This window comes from Panthera onca, chromosome B1, assembly GCF_046562875.1.
Source record: "Panthera onca isolate mPanOnc1 chromosome B1, mPanOnc1 haplotype 2, whole genome shotgun sequence".
Classification (NCBI taxonomy): domain Eukaryota; kingdom Metazoa; phylum Chordata; class Mammalia; order Carnivora; family Felidae; genus Panthera; species Panthera onca.
The window spans coordinates 118796851-118816824 of NC_138342.1; the positions used below are offsets into that span (position 1 = coordinate 118796851).

The 19974-nt window shown below is 43.0% G+C and overlaps 1 protein-coding gene across 2 annotated transcripts in view; it reads right to left on the reverse strand.

The window, feature by feature from the left end:
- Positions 1 to 19974, reverse strand: part of MAML3 (mastermind like transcriptional coactivator 3) — a 411434-nt gene that overhangs the window by 162635 nt on the left and 228825 nt on the right. For both annotated transcript variants that reach the window (XM_060654135.3, XM_060654134.3), the window contains exon 2: positions 5217 to 6830. In XM_060654135.3, the coding sequence (XP_060510118.3) occupies positions 5217 to 6830 (1614 nt within the window). The remainder of the gene's footprint in view (positions 1 to 5216; positions 6831 to 19974) is intronic.

Consider the following 19974-nt stretch of genomic DNA (forward strand, 5'->3'; position numbering starts at 1 on the left):
AATTTGTGCTATAACTAGTTATATTGAGAGTTTGGGGAAAAGAAAAAGAGACTCTGTGTGTGGTGAGGGGGTTTATGTTTGTTTGTAAGGAGGTAGTATAAGCAGGTTAAATCCTCATCTTCTATAGAGCCAACTAATTGAAAAATTGAGAAACAGCAGTTGATGGAGATGAATAAGATTGAAAACAGCTTAAGAATGGAGGGGATGAAGCAGTGCACTCCTGCTTCTCCCCAGAAGCCTTGCAATACTATTTGACTTTCGAAACTGTGTCATGTATTATTTGGATAAAATAAACAACGTATTTTGAGGAAACTAAACAAAGGGGCTCCAGGTTTTTAAAGATAAGGAAAATGCATTTCCAAAGAGATTTCCAAGATGGCTGTGAATACTAGAGGTCTGTGCTTTTTATGTAGATTTTATGGCTAAAAAGCTCATAATAATATATCTCACATGGTACCCAGCAAATTTTGGCAAAATCAAATTGAAAGGGAAAAACATTCTACAAAATCTGAGCACACATATTCTCACTGTGACATCCACAGCCACACACGGCAAAGGCCGTGTAAAGAACAAAGTAGCACAGTAGTCTATGATTTATCTAGTCCTAGGATAGTAACTACTAAAAATTAACATCACATTTTGGAAATTAATCACTTTCCACAGTTCCATGGAGGAATTAGTTTTGGCCTTTGGGTATCCCTGGAACCTTCCTTGACCAGGAGGCAGTCTCTTGCTTCTGGTTTACTTCTTTCAAAGCCACTCCACTGTTTTTTGTTTGTGTTTGTCAGACGCAGAGACTGAGTTTGCTGGGACAGCAAACTCGTTGTTCTGTTGGTTCAAGATAACTACCTCCTATCATAGGATTCTTTTTAGACCTGTCTTTCCAGTTCTTCTATTTGATCTCAAAAGCAGCTCTGTGTTATTTTTACTAATGCTGTCTCCACTGGAGCTGATAATCAAGGAAACACAGTTTGGGCTTGAACTTTGATAATTGCCATGTTTAATGATTTATTAAACATCGTTATGTTGAAGACACAGTGTTAGGTACCATGAGAAACAGCGAAAACAGAGAGACAGAAGCACAGAGAAAGAGAGAGAGGCAGAGACAGAGGGAGGGAGAGAGAGAAAGAGTGAGAGTGAGAGAAAGAAAGAAAGATCTTGCCTTTGAGAAATGAGATTAGGAAAAGGTAATAGATAGACATGAACAAAGTAAGTTCTGGTTATTTCAACCCGGAAACACATGCTTTAAAAATTAGAGAGCAATCCAGAAGGTCCAATATATGATGAACACAGATTCCAGAAAGTAAAAAAAAAAAAAAAAAAAAAAAAAAGGAAAAGGAGAAATGATCAAAGAAATAACGGAAGAACATAACCCAGAGAAGATTCTAAAGCCTGTAATGGTGGAAATTTTATAGATACTTTCAATGTCACTGTTTTAGTTGAAATTTTACGGGAATTAAGAAAAAAAGTAAAAAGAGGATGCAGAAAGAAAAAGGAAAAGAGAGTGAGTGTGGGGAGCAGGTTTTAGAGCCATCTCTAGAAGTGGGGATTCACAACGAATATATGTAAATGAATAGAAAATAATGGTATCACTTCCATCCAACTGGCAAAATGGATAAATAAGGATTTTTAGAAAAGAATTAGTGAAGGGGCGCCTCAGTTGGTTGAGCATCCGACTTCAGCTCAGGTCATGAGCTCGTGGTCTGTGAGTTCAAGCCCCTTGTCAGGCTCTGTGCTGACAGCTCGGAGCCTGGAGCCTGCTTCGGATTCTGTGTCTCCCTCTCTCTCTGCCCCTCCCCCGCTCATGCTCTGTCTCTGTCTCTCTCTCTCTCTCTGTCAAAAATAAATAAACATTAAAAAAAAAAAAAGAATTAGTGAAGCATAAACCTTTTTTAAAATAGGGGATCTCCTTTGCTTAAAAAGTATTTTTCCTGATGACAGAATTAACATACACGTGTGGTAGAAAATTTAGAAAACTCAGTTAAGTATAAAGAGGAAGATAATAATTACTTATAATTTTACCAACCCCAAATACCACTCCTAATATTTCAGCTATTCAATATTTCTCTATACATATTGAAAAACACAATCTGGACTGTAACATACAAGCTATCGTATGATCTGATTATTTCACTCATCTTATGAGCATTTCCATGTGATTAATCACTCATTAATATCCTGATTTTCATGTACGTTATTTATTTTTCCACAATATTTATTTTGGTCCCCATTTTTCACTATCATAAGTTAACATCATGAGCATAATCTTTGTACATAAATCTTTGTTTAATTTTCTAATTGTAAGGGGTAATATATGAATTCTGAGTAGCAGAATTACTAAATAAAACATACTTGGAATTTTTAAAGAAGCTTTTTTGTTCCTAGTTTTTGGTTCCCTCTTTTAAAAAAATATCCAGGTGAGTGAATTTCTATTCATTTCTGAAAGAAATGGCATTTTCTGTAAATATCCCAAGTAAGTAAACATCTGTATAAGATAATTACCTTAAAATAAATGTTTTAGTATTATTGGCTTTGATATTCCAGTCACTCATTAAAACTAAGTGTTGATTGTGGTCCTTGTGGCCAACAAACAGTAAAGTGAATTTTCACTAGCAACAGCAGAAAACAAATTTGAACTACACCTATGTATAATTATATTTTATATCATGCCTGTAATTTGAGCTCATATTTGTGCAATGTACTTGCATATAGTGTAATTAACTATTCTGAGAGCTATGTAAATACTGCTCCACAATCAGGTAAAAGCATGAAATAAATGGTATGTTTGCAGAAAGATATTCACATGTTTATATATGTATTTTGAAGCTTGTTTCAAACAGTGGTGAGTTAATATTTCATTAAAAAGTGTGCTTTTTGCTTGATGGTTCTTTTTGAGGTTAAGAAGTGATTATTCTAATGAGGCCTCAAACAGGCGGATTCTGTCTACCCTGAAAGTACCTCATGAGATGGAAGGAAAAGAGGAGGAGCCCACAGATTTAATCCAGAAAACCATCACTTTTGTTTCTACACTTGACTGAGTCCTTTCAAAGCATGACCTCTGTGGCTCAAGGCTTCAGTTACTCACAGTTAGGCAAGCATAAGGACCTGAAATAAGTACCTTTAAAATCTGTGTTCCAGCAAAGACAAGAACTTCGTCCCAAGTTAGCAAATTTCAAGACATTTAATGAGGGTGGGAAGTGAGGATGGGTTCACATGGCACCCACGTGTCTGCAGAGCCTGTGAGGTGGAATTAATCATCCTAGGTCTGGCTCGGAGGAAATACCTTTCTGTGGCTCCCGTAAAAACAGCAAGTGTAGCAGCACAATTTGTATTAAGATTAACAACAGACCATTCTGACAGCCTGTGATCTCATAAATGTCTGACGTGTCCGGGCTACAACAAACATCCCTGTACGTTCCCTACATTTTTACCTCCTACAGAACCTAATATTGAAGTGTATAAAATGTTGCATTTTTTTTTTTAACGAGACCAAGATAAAACATAAAAGCTCCCATTTCAATGGTGTTTTTCTACCAGCTGCTGATTACAGTTGGTGGAAACCAAACCATATTTCTATCCCGCCAGACAGAATTTCTTTGGAGCTGGCCGGCATGTGCAGACAAGAAACCACTGTGAGGTTTTGGGGTTGGAAGGCTGTGAAGGACAAGAATCGAGCCACAGAGCTCAGGCCTGTCTCTGCAGGCCAGCACGGGCTCCTCCTGTGCAGCCTCCACCGAGCTCAGGGAAGGTGGGTGTGGGGTGGAGCGGCCATACTGGGACATGCAAGATGCCAACAGCCCCTAGTGACGCGAGATCTGCCTGCCGTACTTCCCAGTGCTAGAATGTTTCCAATTGTGGACACACATCCAAGCACTAGTTAGAACCTGTTTGCAGAGGAGAGCCCTTAAAGCAAAGACTCTTGTGCAAAATCCTCAACTACGAGGCAAATGTCACCATCCTAAGAGGACTAAGGCACAAAATAGCAATTGGTAGTGAAATGATGGCTCCAGTGAATTCACCCATGTTGGAGGAAAGTCAGTAGATCAGTGCATTTCTCCAATCCCTTATTCCTTCAAGGAAGATAAGGTTTGTTTAAGGAGCTTTGGCTACATGGGGCACCTGGGTGGCTCAACTGGTGGCGCGTCCGACTTCGGCTCAGGTCATGATCTCTCAGTTTGTGGGTTCGAGCCCCGCATCAGGCTCTGTGCTGACTGCTTGCTCAGAGCCTGGAGGCTGCTTCGGATTCTGTGTCTCCTTCTCTCTCTGCCCCTCCCCTGCTCACGCTCTGTCTCTCAAGAATAAATAAATGTTTAAAAAAAAAAAAAAAAAAAAAAGGAACTTTGGCTGCTTGCTACACTGGTCAGGATGACGGGAGTGAATGCTTGTCAATGAGGACTCACACTCCCCAACTGACTGCCACTCATTTTTACCACAGACCATTGAGAGCCCTACACCCCTAAACCAGAATGTCATAAAGACAGTGGGAAAAGAGGAAAATTTATTTTGATCGGGCACTAAGATATATATTCACCATCAAATTTTCCTGAATTAGAGCTGAACCGGAGAGGTTTTATTGCACTCCCAGGTCACGAGGTTGAAACAGCTTCTAACTGTGCTAGTTCAGCAACAAATGTTTAAATGCTGAATGGTCCTACAAAAATCTTTCCTCCACTTCCCTTTGAAAATACAGAAAGCTCTCCCACCTTGAAACGTCAAGAGTCCACATTTCCATTATTCGCCATTCAGTAAGATAGGTGAAGATGGTTTAGGGCCTTATAAAGCTGATGCAGAGATCCCTAAGTGCTCTGGCCTTGCCACCAACCAGAGTCTAGGACTATATGGCCCGGGAGAGATGCCACAGAAGAATCAGCATGTTTTGCCCTGCGACCTCTATGGCCTGCCTCTCTCTCTCTCAGTGAGAACTTCACCTGATTCCCGGTTTCTTCTCTGCCGGCAGGAAATGAAAGAAGTTTGACTCCTAGGCATCCAAACACAGGAAAAGTCTCCCGTACCAACCTTTCCCATCTCTTAGGAGAAAAGAAACAACAACAGCAACAACAAAAACACCCCAAACCCGGCAACCACAGGAGGTGGTACAGGAAGGATTCTGCAGGTAATTACAGCGCGCCCCCACGGCCGCGTGGAGAGCATCGCCCGTGGGCAGTGGGAAATGCACCACCAGCACCGCTCCAAGCGCGCCTCGCTCTCGCACTTACCTGACCGTGGGACGGAAGCGCGGCGTAAGCCATGGGCTGGCTCATCACTCCTTTCTGTTTCAGGAGGAGCATGCGCTTCTGCTCCTCACTCAGGTGCGCGCGGGGAGCCTGGAGCTGCGGCGGTGGCGGCGGCGGGGGTGGCTGCTGTGGCGGGGGCGGGGGCGGAGGCTGCTGCTGCTGGATGTAGGGCATCAAGGGGTTTTTGTTGGGGTTGGCCATCGGCGGGGTCATCCTCTGACTCAAGTCTGCGTTAAAATGGGTCAGGGGCTTAGTGTTGCCGTACGTGAGAATGTTGTGCTGTTTGTTCAAGGAGTTTGTACCCAAGTTATTTGGCTGCTGATTGATCATATTCATGTGGTTCTGAGGGAGGTAGTTATTCATTGTCGTCTTCTGCAGGTTGTTTGCCATGGGAGGCACTATGGGGTTTTGGTTGTTAAAGGCTTGGGGGTACATCATTGGGCTATTTGGTTTTTCTGCAGAGAAAGCTGACCCGTAGGGGCTGGATGGAGGCCCCAGAGGAGACCAACTCGAAGTCTGGTTTGAATGTTGCTGCTGTTGCTGCTGCTGCTGCTGCTGCTGTTGGTGTTGCTGTTGTTGTTGCTGCTGCTGTTGCTGTTGCTGCTGCTGTTGCTGCTGCTGCTGCTTCTGCTGCATGAGTTTGGCCCTTTGTTGCTGCTGTGCAGCCATCTGCTTGAGCTGTTCCGCTGGAGACATGTCGGAGCTGGGCACCGCCATGGGGCCTGACCCTGAACCAGCCACTGTCACTCCTGCCGGATTAAGGAGATAACCATTTCCAGGCCGAGGTGGAGCTTGGCCCGGAGTGTGGGCTTGGTTTGGAGTTTGAGGGGACTGGACAGCACAGTTTGCTGGTGAGCTCGCGGGGTTTGGAGCTGCGGGAGTGCTGGCAGCAGAAGGTAAACTAGTGGCCGTGGAGACCGTAGAAAAGGGAGGACCCGAAGAAGAAGGCCTCGCCTGGGGAGAGCCCATGGAGACGTGTGCAAAAGGAGAGTGAGAGGGGTCGCTCTTCACACTCACGCTCTCCTGGGAGAGAGGGGTCTCGGTCGCCGGCTGCGAGAATTCTGGCTCCTTCTTCTCTTCAAAGTCTTCGTTGAACAGGTCCTGTATGTCATCTTCGGGAACCGTGTTGGCCAACTCATCTATTAATTCTTGCCACTCCTGGTCATTCAGGTTAATGTCTGAGAACAGCTTGTTCTGATTGGAAAGAGACGTTTCTGATGTGTCTATGCAAGTAGGGTCATCTAGAGGCTCTTGCTTGAGGTCCTTGCTCTGCAGGATGGTGAAGCTATCCTCCAGGTCACTGCAACCATTAACAGGAAGTTTGATCTCTGGGAGTCTACCATTCTTACTCAGATCTTCTAGAAGCCCGGGCGTGTGACTTCCGCTATTCTGCAAGGGCAAAGAAGGCTTCAGGTCAAGTTGGTGAAGAGGAGAAGCTGAAGGCAGCGGCATGTTGATGGTTTCCATCCCTGTGGGAATGTCCTTTCGTATTCTCTTGCTGGTTGGAGAAAAATTCCCATCACAAGCACCATTCTGTTGGTCTCCATTAAGTGGTGATCGAGCTCCTTCCAACTTCCTTTTCACGGTCTCTTGGAGCTGGAAAAGACACAGGAAAGAGGGCAAGTAAACCTCCAAGTCATCATTTACTCTTTGAGCGAGGGGATGTAGCTGTGAACTAACTTTTAAATGCGTTAGAACACACAAGAAAGATGTTCTATGTCTAAGTTCAAAAGTAGCCAGGCTTCAAATTCTGTGGGAAAAGGTTTTATCCAAAAGAAGAGCCCATGAGGCTGAAAGACAGAAAACAAACTAAAGATTGGAGGGTGGGGAACAAAAGAAAAAGAGACAGTTAAAGGCAGTACTTCTCTTACAGCAGAGAATCATCTATTATTATTTCCCAAAGTGATGTTAAATGTGAGACTTGGACCCAAATGTGTTATACTTAAGGAAGATGTTAAAACCCATCTTAACTTTTTCTCACATCTTAACTGAAGACATCAAGGAATTAAATCAACAATATTTTTTAAAAAACACTAAAAATACTCTAAGAACATGGAATTTAACACATTTATTGAGTAGCACAGAGATGAAGATTAATGGTTAACATAACCCGTAACTTCCTTTCAGTTCTTATTTACTTGACCTCCCAACACTTTGGGATCTAGCAGCCCACACGTCTCTAAAAGCATGCTTCCGTTGCTTTCCATGATAGCACATTTTCCTGGATTTCCTTCTTTCTCTCCATTTGCTCTTTCTCAGTGTCATTTGGTCTTATGCGTTTTGTTCCTGCCCACTCTACAGGCCTGCATGATTACATCCATTACAACAGCTTTGACTATCTTCTCTAGGCTGGTGACCCCATAACAATGTACCCAGTCCAGGCTTCTTCCTGGATGCTTCACAAGCATCTAAAACACCACATGTCTCAACATTAAGCTGATTATCAAACACGATCCCCACCCATGTTAACTGTCTCAGTATCTACCCGCTTCCCCACTCAATGTCTCCTCAGCTACCCAAACTGTAAACCTGAGCATTCTTCTCAAAACATCTCACATCACCAATCACCAAGTCCTATGGATTCTCCATCTACAATATCCCTCTAACATGCCCCCTCATCTCCAACCTCACTGCCACTATCCTAGGCCAGAATACCATTTTCTCTCACTAGATCGTTGTAATAGTCTCCTGATTGGTCTCTTTGCCTTGCCTCCATTCATCCATCCATTCACTCCTTCATCTGTTCTTTTGTCCATTGCTTTGCTCTCCAACAATCTATTCTCTAAACTGCTACCTCTTTCAAGATACATACTGTCCTTCCTGTTTATAACCCTGAAATGATTTCCATTGCCTTTAGATTAAAATCCAGACTGAGCCTACTTCACCTGGTTTCTGCTCATCATTCCAGGCTCATCTTCTTGCTTCTCTGTTTGACATCACCTCCCTGTCCCCTGCCAAACATTTTCTATCAACTCCCCTGAAACTCTTTCAGGTTCTTAAATGTGTCAAGCTTCCTTCGGCCTCCAGGGCATTGTACATGTTGTTCCCCCCCCCCCCCCCCAAAACATATTCTTCTCCCTCTGTCTCCGCACCCCCAGGTTAACAGCTACCTATCTTTCAGGTTATATCTTAGATTTTACTTCCTCTAGGAAATCTTACATCCCTTCTGCACGCTAACTACTTTAGGTACCTTCTTTGACCCCCCGATACTGGGTTGGATATCCTGGAATAAGTTTTTCCAAGCAATCTCCACTTCCCCATTACAGTTTCTCCCATACTTTGGGGCAACTGCTTAAATGTCTGTTTAGTGAGCTCCAAGAAGGCAGGGACTATGACTGACTTGTTTACTGTGTATTCATGGGGCTGCACCTAGTGTTCAGGTTCATAGCGGCAGTTAATAAGTAATGACAAATTGAATAATTAATTCTATTGTCTAACTCACAGAAGCTGGAAGAGTTGAATTTTAGTCAGAGCAGGAGGCAGCCTTATTGACCATAAGGAAGGCCAGACTTGGAGACTCTACAAGAGTAATGGGAACTCTTACCCTGCAGAGTGTTGTGTTCACTTAGGTGGACTTATTTGAGAAGTCCAATTTAGAAAACTCTTGCTAACCCTATGGGTTTACTAACTATAAACCTAATTCATCTGTCTGCCCCCGTCCTTTCTGTCACAAAGGGCCAATGTGTGGGGCTCTGGTGAAAGAGTTTGGCAAAGAGTAGCTCCTGGGAAGTGCCTGCTGAAAGACCAAAGGAAGACTAAGTCGGGTTACATGGGGTTTCAGTAACTCTGCAGAGTTGAAGGCAGGACGGCATGAGGAGGGGGGAGGCAGAATGGTCCTCCACCTGGGCACTCTCCTATTCTTGGCAAAGGTGCAGTGTATTATAGAAGCAAGGAAGAGAGGAGCAGAATTCCCTCTGACCCCATTCTTCACTCACACGTGGAACTGCCAAGGCTCTGGAGGAACCCTATGTATAATAAAACCAATCTGCAGATGATGTGGGGGATTCTAAGCAGTGCCACTTTATTGCTATTCTCTCATAAGTAGAGAATTCCATTTCAAAAGTAAACAGAAAAGGTCCTTGAATAAAAATCCAGTCTAACCCCTGTTCCCAAATCTTATGTGTTTAATCACAAGACCTAACACTGTCTGCATTCACTTGGTAGAAGCCCCAGAATTGCTGAAAACAAGGGTCTAACTGGGACACACTGGAGTTTGACTTCAAAGAAAACACGGGTTCAATCCATCCTATTAGGTAGCAACTGCTAGATAATTATGTTATTTATTGAACATACCAGAAAATCGTGGCTGTGATCATAGGCATGGCAGATATTTGAATGTAGCTCTAACACACAGCAGCAAGTTCAAATATCACAGCTTTAGGGCCTAAAGAAGAGAAGACTTGGGGCCCTCGGCACCACCTGAAGCGATGTTAAAAAAAAAAAAAAAGGCACTTGTACAAACGAAACTGAGTTTATTTTAGAAAGTTCATGTCCATCATTCTGTTCTAGGTCATGAAATGGATGGGACAGGATGGGGAAATAAAGACAAATGGTCTGTTTGTTCCTCTGTAAAACAGTGGTGGCTTAGAACATGCTGAAAGGTAGGTCCGTCTGGGAACCCCAAGTTTCACCTCTTCCCAGCTGAGGGGGCCTACCTGGGTAGGGAAGTATAGGGCAGTAATACAAAAACAGGAGCCTTGGCCCAGTAGTTAGAATGCCTGGGTTCAAACCCAAGACTTCCTCCCTCCGCCTAAGAGTTAATACATATAAATGTTGTCTGGTACTTAATAAATGCTAGCTATGATCCCTTCTATTAGAAAGTGAGTTATATGACGGGAGGGATTTTTCTGTATTGTTCACTACTGGGACCCCAGTAGCTCATAGTTGATAGTTGATAATTATCTGTTAAATGAATGAATCCTGGAAAACTTATTTAATTTCTCCTAAGTTTTGGTTACTATATCTGCAAAACGGGTTAATAATATTTAGCTCATAGAGGTACTGTGAGAATGAACTTAAATGTAATAATATGGAAAACACTTAACTTCAAGCCTGGTACCCAGTAAGCACCAAACTAAGTCTTAGCTATTATTACCTTTAAAATTCAGTCATACCATAGTCAAAACTGCAACGGAGATAGACTGCTTTCTGGATCTTCAAAATACAAATAGGTAGAATGATAATATTTCTGTTCCCTAGCTGGCAAAATCCTAATGTTTTCTAAGCATCTGGTGTAGCTTTTTTAATATGAACAACAAAAATCAAATTTGCAATTCAAGCCCAAGTCCAAGTGCTAATGCATTCGTGTCCTAGATTGTAGAACAGCACTAGATTGTTGAGGTTCAAATCAAATGCATTTTCAGCATGTGACCTGAATGGAACTGCTGAGTATTTCCATTTCCTTGAGGGCCTAATATTCTCTACCGCTGGCCCCTTTAACCAGTATCTTGACATACATTTCATGTATCAGCATTTGGGAATATAAGAAAGACATCATTGAATATGCTATGTTGTAGTTCCATGTTTTGTTTAGTTGTGTCCAAAACAGTTTAGAGCAATCTTAGTATCCCTATTGTCTGTTTCATCATCCTTTGCCGTATGGAAAGGAGGTCTGAGAGTCTAATTCTCTTATGCCCCTCTTGGAAGATAGAAGAAAGTAGTTAGGAAGAGATAGAACCTGTGAGCTTGAGAAGGCTGAGGAACTCACGAGCGCTCTGCTCAATGAGCAGGAGGACTGTTCACCGAATATGGAGGCATCCCTGTGAGCCCCTGCCACCCAAGGACTCAGATAAGAGTCTGAGCTCAAATGGCTTTATCTTAGGGACTCCCTGGTCCTTCTGCTGTACAAACCTGGAAGCCTCTTAGTATGATTTGTGTCCTTGTGGAAGAATCACAGAAACTCTTTACTGAGCATCAGCTCCCTTGTCCCTGTATTACTATTATTACATATAAATGTTTTCTCCCATTAAGGGAAGCTGCGGTGGCAGGGGCTGAAGCACGCTGTTCATCCAGTGCCTATGACAATATGGGCTGCTATCATGTGTCAATTACTCTGAAGGAAACAATTCCTCCTCCATAATGGCTTGAGCGTGAGTCTCCCATCTACGGTGTGGCTTGATAGCTTGTGTTTCTGTGAAACTGTGTGTGTGTGTGTGTGTGTGTGTGTGCACATGAGAGAGATAGAGAGAGACAGAAGTGGGGGTGGGGGTAGGGAGAGGGAGGAACTGATAGACACAGAGAGAAACTGAGAGGCAGAGAGAGACAGAATGGTTTGGGAGGGGTGATATGACAGCTGGACCAATAGTAAGAAGAATAGCTTTGCCTTTGGGGTTATAAAGCACTTCCACACAGAATCGTATTTTATCCTCATATAAAACCTTTGGGACAGGTCATGTGCTGGTCTTATGGGTCTACAGGGAAAAGGTCAGTGTTTTGGTGGGGGTAGATGACACCCATAACAGGGATGAGGAACATAGCTAAGATTACCAGGCCTCTGCTGACATGGAGGGGCTCCCTTAGGGGTCCCCTGGGCCAGAATATCCACACACAAAAAGAGGTTCTTTCTGCCTTTTGACTTTTAGCAGTGCTAGTAAGTTCAAAAAAACTCATATTGCCTTGTCCTTGATTTTGCATGAAACCGGGCAGGATCATGGACGGAGCCTGGTACTATAGAGGATGAGGTTACTATTAATAATGAGGTCTTTAAGATGAAAGCCATTGGGGTAAGCCATCAGATTCCTTGTCTCGTAGGAGACAATGGTTCTAAAAGGTAGGTTTTATTGTAACTGTCTTATGGAGAAAGAACTTTAGGCATAGAGAGATTAAGTGAGATTACAAAATTACAGAGCTGGGGTTTGGGGGTGGGGAAGTGGCTCAACCCAGGTTCAAATTCAGACTCAGGTCTGACTGCAGAGCCCACACCACACCCTGGATGGCAGAGTCTGGCTGTGCCTTCATCACCAGCACTGGACTCCGATGCTAATCGTCATAATGCTCTCTCACACTGTTTTTAGGAATCATCTTTGATTCCACTCTTTCCCCACCACCCACACCCAATTATACCTCAAGAACTATCTGTTCTTATCATCTTCGAATTTTACTTTCATCTTCCACCCCCAGTGCCACTGCATTAGTTCAGATCATCAACACTTCTCTCCTGTTTTCTGCAGCAGCTTCTGAATGACTCTCTCTGCCCCAGGCTTGCTTGCTCCCCTCCAACCCATTCTGTACACTATGGCTGTGAATTTCTTTATAACGTGTGGAACTGATCATGCCCATTCTTCACCTGCACAGCTTTTCTGGAGCTGTCCACTGTCTTCAGCATCATCTAAATCCAGCACAGAGGCCCTCCACAACTCAATCCTCATCTCTGCTTACTTACTTCTCCTGTCTTAGCTATCACCTCTAACCTTCTTCCTTTCCACCTGTCCCCCAACACCAATCAGCTCTAAGTCTTTGGCTAGACGTAATTATTTGCAGTTCTCAGGACATACAGTGTTCATTCTCTGTCTCTCTGAGCCCTTGCATACGTTATATATACTCTTATCCAACTTCTTCACCTGACCAGTTCTATTTTTCCTTCACAATCAGTTTATACATTACCTTCTACACAGTCGCTCTTGACAGTCCCTCCCACAAGTCCTGATCCCGGGGACCGTCCACGTGCTCTTGTGGCATTCTTAAACACATTGTACTGTAACTGCCTTCCTTTTTCTTCGTGAGGCTGTACAAATGAATGCTAGAGCAATCTCTCAAATAACTACACCAAATTTGTGTAATTGTTCCCCGAAGTATGCACTTGAAAATAGTGGTCTGCCTAGAGTTTTCATGATAATTAAGTAGATGTACAATTTATTTTAGTTATTTTGAGATGCTGGAAATGGCTTGTGGACTGTCCCCTGCTTAATATTTTTGAGGACCCTATGGGTTCAGGGAATCAGAACAACCAGAGAGCATATGAGGAGAATTGTGTAAAGGAAAGCTGAAACTGAAACCCAGAGATTTCATGTGCCATTACCAAGGTCAGACGTTTTGACAAGTGTGTGAACTCAAAATGCTGGATATTTTCATGGTTGAATTTTAAATTTCCATACCAAGACTTTAAGGGGTTTTGCACTCACCAACCAAAAGTGTGAGTGAACTTTCTTCACCATGTCAGAGATATAACCATTTCCCAGGACTTGAAGACAAAATGGAATTTCAGTTTGCAGATGTTATAACTAATTTAAAGGCTCAAAGAGAACATTTTGGCCATTCTGATCTGCTCTGATCAAACCAGAAGATGATTCACTGTATCAATTTTCATAGGGTTATTCTCTTCTCATTCTACCAGCAGATCATAAGCTTGTGAACACATGGATAAATTTGACGTGCTTATTTAAATGTATTTAAAGGGACACAGAGTATTCACGTGTTAGATATTTTATTAGAATGTGGATAGTGTGCAAAAAACACTTCCAGAACTGTCTACCAGATTTAAGCACCCTTAGAAAGGATCTTTTGAGGTTTATTTAGAGGTTCAATTTTCTAGGCCATTCATTATCCAACTCTAAAGTGACCTGGAGAGCTGTTACAAATGCAGATTTCTTGGTCCCATTTGCACAGTTTCTGATTTAGTAGCTCAAGGTGGGATCCAGAGCGGAACACAGGTTGGAGGCACAGGTATCTACAGAAAAATTTTTTAAAGTTTATTTATTTATTTTGAGAGAGAGAGAGAGAGAGAGAGCAAGCACACGCACACGAGTGGGGGAGGTGCAGGGAGAGAATCCCGGGCAGGCTCCCCACTGTCAGTGCAGAGCCTGAGTCGGGACTCCAGCTCATGGCACTGAGATCATGACCTGAGCCAAAGTCAAGAGTTGGACGCTTAACTGACTGAGCCACCCAGGTGTCCCTAAAGAAATTTAATAAAGACTTCAATTCCTCTGAGGTAGTTGGCCCAGGACCCCTAGTTTTTAGAAATTCTGATCTAGAATAAGAATTCTGTTGGAGTTCTGACATTCTGAAATTGTTGGTTTGATTTTTTTAAAAAATACACATACACACAGAAACCCAATGTCCATATAAAATGCTCCTGAGTTAATTCATGATAATTCGGGACAGCTCACAAACAGGACTAAGAAACAACGCTCTAGACTGTTTTATTTCAAACCTCAGAGGACCTCAAATTCTGTAGAAGCCTGCTGGACTTCTATAAGACTTTTCATGAAAAGGTTTAGTTTTTACATTGTAGGTTTCTCTGAGCAAAGTAATATCCTAGACCATTTTCTCCCTCCATATTTATATACTTACCTTCACTTTCATTCAAATTTTTTTTTTTAGCGTTTATTCATTTTTGAGACAGAGAGAGACAGAGCATGAATGGGGGAAGGTCAGAGAGAGAGAGGGAGACACAGAATCTGAAACAAGCTCCAGGCTCTAAGCTGTCAGCACAGAGCCTGACGTGGGGCTCGAACTCACGGACCGCGAGATCATGACCTGAGCCGAAGTCGGACGCCCAACCGACGGAGCCACCCAGGCGCCCCAGCTTCACTTTCATTCAAATGAACCTAGGGCACGCTGTATACCCATGTGCCAAGTGCTGAGGGGTGGACTCAGTCCTAAGAACAAAGACCACACCCAAAGTAAACGCATGTCAGACATATATTGACAAAAGTTTTGTCAAAAAAGTTTTGAGTACTTTTTTAAAAGGCGATCTATGTGGGGGTGCCTGGGTGGCTCAGTCAGTTAAGCGTCTGACTTCAGGTCAGGTTACGATCTCGCAGCTTGTGAGTCTGAGCTCCACGTCAGGCTCTGTGTTTACAGCTCAGAGCCTGGAGCTCCTGTGTCTCCCTCTCTCTGCCTCTCCCCTGCTCATGCTCTGTCTCCCTCTCCCTCTCTCAAAAAAATAAACATTAAAAAAAAATTTTTTTTTAAACTTAAAAAAAAAAAGGAGATCTATGTGAAGGGCAGAGCAACACAAAATGAAAAAGAACAATCTTATCACAACTCCTGAACTCTTCCCTTGTCAGCCTTATACACTCCTAACATTATTTTAGAGAGAAAACAACTTTACTACATAATAAAAACCATATGAAGTAAAAATACACACATATACACACATGCTATTTTCCTGAAAGCCAAGAGTTTAAAACCTATACTTGTGACCATCCCAGGGTGCAGCTTCTCTGAGCCTGATCATTGGGAAAGGTTGGGTCTCTGGACGGAATGTCAGCCACGAGCAGTTAGAAATCTCCATTCTGAAATGCTCCAGGAAGAAAAGGATCATCTTAAAAGGGGCCTCACCCTCCTGTTGGGCATCTGTAACCTCAGCCACAGAGGCCCAAGGGAATGCTGGGGCACTGCTCAGCGCCCCCGCTCAAGGGCCATTGAGAACATTCCGGGGGACTTTGAGGTTATTTTTAGAAATGACCATGATCTTTCTCCTTTCTGCTATGAGTCAGACTTAAAACCCTATTTCCAAGTAGAGTTAGGTGTACACGAGAGTGATCGTGCCTCTTTTCAGGGTTTGAAACATGGATGCTCACCCAGTTCCAGCTGCGAGGTGCCAGAGTAAGGTACTCTTTAAAAGCATTTAAAATTTGGGGGCACCTGGATGGCTCAGTCGGTTGAGCGTCTGACTTCAGCTCAGGTCATGATCTCATGGTCCAGGGGTTCGAGCCCCACATCAGGTTCTGTGCTGGCAGCTTGGAGCCTGGAGCCTGCATCTGATTCTATGCCTCCCCTCTCTCTTTGCCCCTCCCCGGCTCAAGCTCTGTCTCGCTCTGTCTCTCAAAAATAAACAAAATGTTTAAAAATATTTAAAAAATAAAAAAAAAAGCATTTAAAATTTGCGTGTGTGTGGCTGAATTTTTATGAATGCTTTTATCCTTTAGTTTTTCTTACACGTGTAACAAGCACCAACTGAATATACAACAACATATTGGGAAGGGATCATAAAACATCAGCAGCGGTGGCAGTCAGGGCCCTTGACATTTAGAAACGCTAAATCCCAAGATCTCAAATCTCCGTACTTCCAAATACATAAATGTTCATATAGGCTCCTGGCTTTGTCTCAATTGAACGAATAAATTATTTTTCATCACAAGTCACACGAACCCTGTGTACTTTTTATTTTTTATATCTGAAGTTAGGATATTTTTCACAAGCTTCATACATGTAGTTCCAATTGGTACTTCAACAATTATTAACTACTGGTTAAAATCCGGGACTGTTATCTCTGCAAATGTCAAGGTTATCTGATTTTCAAATCTCCTCCCATAGTTTTCACTAGAAGGCTCTAAACTTCTAAGTTTGTACCCAAGAATTTGATTCACTGCTTACTAAATGTTTCAAGATATCCTTGTCATTTAATATTCTAGTTGGCTGAGAGCTTACCCTGTACCAGGCATCAAGCTAAGTGCTTTACATATATTATCTTGATTAATCCTCACAACTCCATGATAGAAGAGGAATGGACTCAGAGTGGATAGTAATTTGTCGCAGGGCACACAGCAGAGCCCTTCTTAGTTCCACTTATTCTCACCTACTCTGCTCTTCTGCGTCTGATGACTCCTGTCCTGATTAAACATGAGCAAACCTTGCTTAGAAATTCTGGGGAAGTGTTTTAGGCACCTGTGTCATGACGGTCTAAGGACGATGTGTTCATGGCTTCCAGTCAGATCTGCCTGATTCACAGAGAAGCATTGTGCTCCTCTACGAGGAAGATGTTACTCTTGCAAATGGAGCATGTGTTTGAGAAGTGATGAATGCGGCAGCCCTGAAAACTTCCAGAGGGAGTGAATGTGTGCATCCCGGTGGCAGCTTCCTTTACTTGGAAGCTGGCCATTGGAAAAGCTCCTCTGAGCTCTGTGGCTGCCATCAGAATTCCGCAATCTGAACCCTGAATTGCTCTGTCTTTTCATATACATAAACACACACGTGCGCATTACATTACATTTATTTTTAAGGACAAGAAACAATTTTCTTAGGAATATCTCTGATATCTCTTACTAGAAGTCATGCATATGTTATGTATTCAAACATGCCTATATGCATGACCTCAGATTACAATCTGAAATTCCTAATGGGATTTTATTTAGAGCCATAAAGAAAGGAGTGTGAAGGAGGCTGTCGAGGAAGAAGAAAAAAACCATAGGGAGGAAGAGGGCAAATGAAAAGATCAGATCTTATCTGCATCATTCACAGCTGGAGACTTACACCAAACAACACAGACCAAAGAATAGGCAAGTTAGAACTAAGCATGAGATTTCCATTTGTTTATTCTCTGGGAGGAATACTTCAGGGAGGCTGAGTACTCTTCTTTCCCTTGGGTAAAAAATCAAGAATATTTTTATTTCACTGTTTACTCAAAATGTCCCTTCTTTTCAACGAGAATCTCTCATTTTAGTTTTTAGCCCCTTCCAGGAGACCATTTTCCTCAGTGGCACTTATGTCCTGCACCAGTTTAGGGGACACAAACAGCCAACAGCACCCAGACCTGACACTGCTTTTGGATTATCTCCCTTTGGAAAACAAAAGTATTGCAGTAAGTTCTCCTGTCTATGAAAAGCCTCTTGTTTCCCTCAAAGAGGTCAGACATTTGTTCTTTTTTGTAAGAAAAGAAAGCAAAAGCAAAGCTGAGAGCTACCTCCTGTTAGAGAATTCTCAATTCCTCCCACCTGCACACACCCCATCTCAGTGAGTGAGCAAACTGGACGTTATTCTTATTTCTAGACAGTGTCTGACTCCCAGACCTCCGTTCCATCGCAGGTTTTTTTACTCCACAACTGAAAGCTACGGGAACTCGCCTTCATTCACCAGCAAGGTGATTGCCGTTATTTACATGTCTTTAGAGTAACTTTGTTCACAAACGGGGAGGCAAGGCAGAACTAGAGAATTTTTCTTTCCAGGATGAGTGGCCCGTGGGTGAAGATGTCCACATGCACACAGGCACATTCTCGCATTTGGGTGAACACAGGTGTGATTTAACTGGCTCTGAGCATTTTCAACCAGGCAGCGGCATGCACAACCCCGTGCACTCAATCCATAGACAGCAGAGCTCTGGAGGCTGTGGGCAGAGCGTTCATCTGTGGGGAGAAGCTGCTTGGTTTCATCCCACCAGCTGAAATTCATTTTTCAAAAGAAATTAGACCAAGGTACTGTTGTTATAGCAACAGTAAGAGTCACTCATACAGCCTCTTCCCTGCAACCTCACTCTGACTTCTGTGGGCAGCATTTTCAATTATGTACAGGGAGTGACCAAGGCTGAGCCTGGGTCGACCTTTTCTTATCCCTTTAAGGGGCAGAAGTGTAAATCCTCTCTGTCCAATCTGAAGCCCAAAGACAAGGCTTGATCGTGCTCCAACAGAGTCCTCCCAGTCCTGAAAGTCAATGAGTACTGAAGATCCGAGGAAAGCCTTTGGTCCCTACGTTTTCATCTCCTGGGTAGGAACTGGACATGTGACCACCAAACTTCCGGGGGCTAACCAAGTACCAGCCATTTCAGGATGGGAACTTCCAGGGAGGATGGCAATGCTGGTGGTCACCCTCAGATTCTGAAGTGTTTTCATTACCTTAGTCCTCTGGGGTTTTACTCTATTCTTGGGGGTGTGGATTTCCCAAGATTTTCAATCGCCCACTCCAGCCCCTGAAACAACAATCAACTCCAAAATGCCCCTTTCTTGATGAAAATGTACACTTATTATCAAACCTCTATGGCAAATAATTTTCCAAAGGAGTCAGCAAGGTAGTAGTCTACATTTAACCCCACGGATACCCCAAATGGCAAACATCTATAAAGCCAGTGCTCATGACTAATGTTATAGGCTAAATTATGCCCTCCCCAAACTGATACATGTTGGAGCTCTAACCCCAGAACACCTCAGAATTTAACCGTATCTAGAGATAGGTCTTTAAAATTAAAGTTAAAGTGAAGACACACACACAAAAGACAGCCATCTATAAACCAAGGTAGAAAAAAACCAATCCTCCTGACAACCAGCTTGATCTTGGACTTTCAGTTTCCAGACCTATGAGCAAACATATTTCTGTTGTTGCAGCCACCCAGTGTGTATGCTACTTTGCTATGGCAGCCTTAACAAACTAATACAACTAGTAATCTGGTTTAAACATATCTCTGTCCTCTCCATGTCTTACCTACATTGGGCACTCAATAACGATTCTATCTGGCACAAATTTGTTCATGCTTTGATTCAGCCCCTACTATGTGCTGGGTTATATATCAGGCACTAGGGCACATTAGTGAATACGACCGTTCCCAAATTTTGAATTTGGGACCGATCCCAAATTCAAAGTATACTTCACATTTATCCCTTAACTACCGGCCAGACGAGTATAGTCAGAGATGGTGCTAAGCGAAACCTCAATGCAGGCGGAAGTGTGCCAGTATTTGGGAGGCTCTGAATAGTGACCGTTCCCCGAGGCTTAGTAAATGTTACTTCACAGGGATAATCCCAACCCGACCTCAGAGTTGCAGAGAAGGAATGTTGAGGCACAGAGAGACTGGGGCCACAGTGTAAGAGGGAATGTTCTTCAGAGGAAGAACAAGGAATGATAGGATTCCCTGCTCCAGCCCCACGCCCCACGCAATAAATTACTTTGCCTGTAACAGGTTCAGAGTTTGTCAACTTCCTGTTCAAATTGTGGTGCATTGTCAATGTACTGTAACAGCGTAGAGTCAAAAGTATGTATTTCAATGGTTTTATCTTTCTTACCTAGCCATCCAGATATTATTTATGCAGTT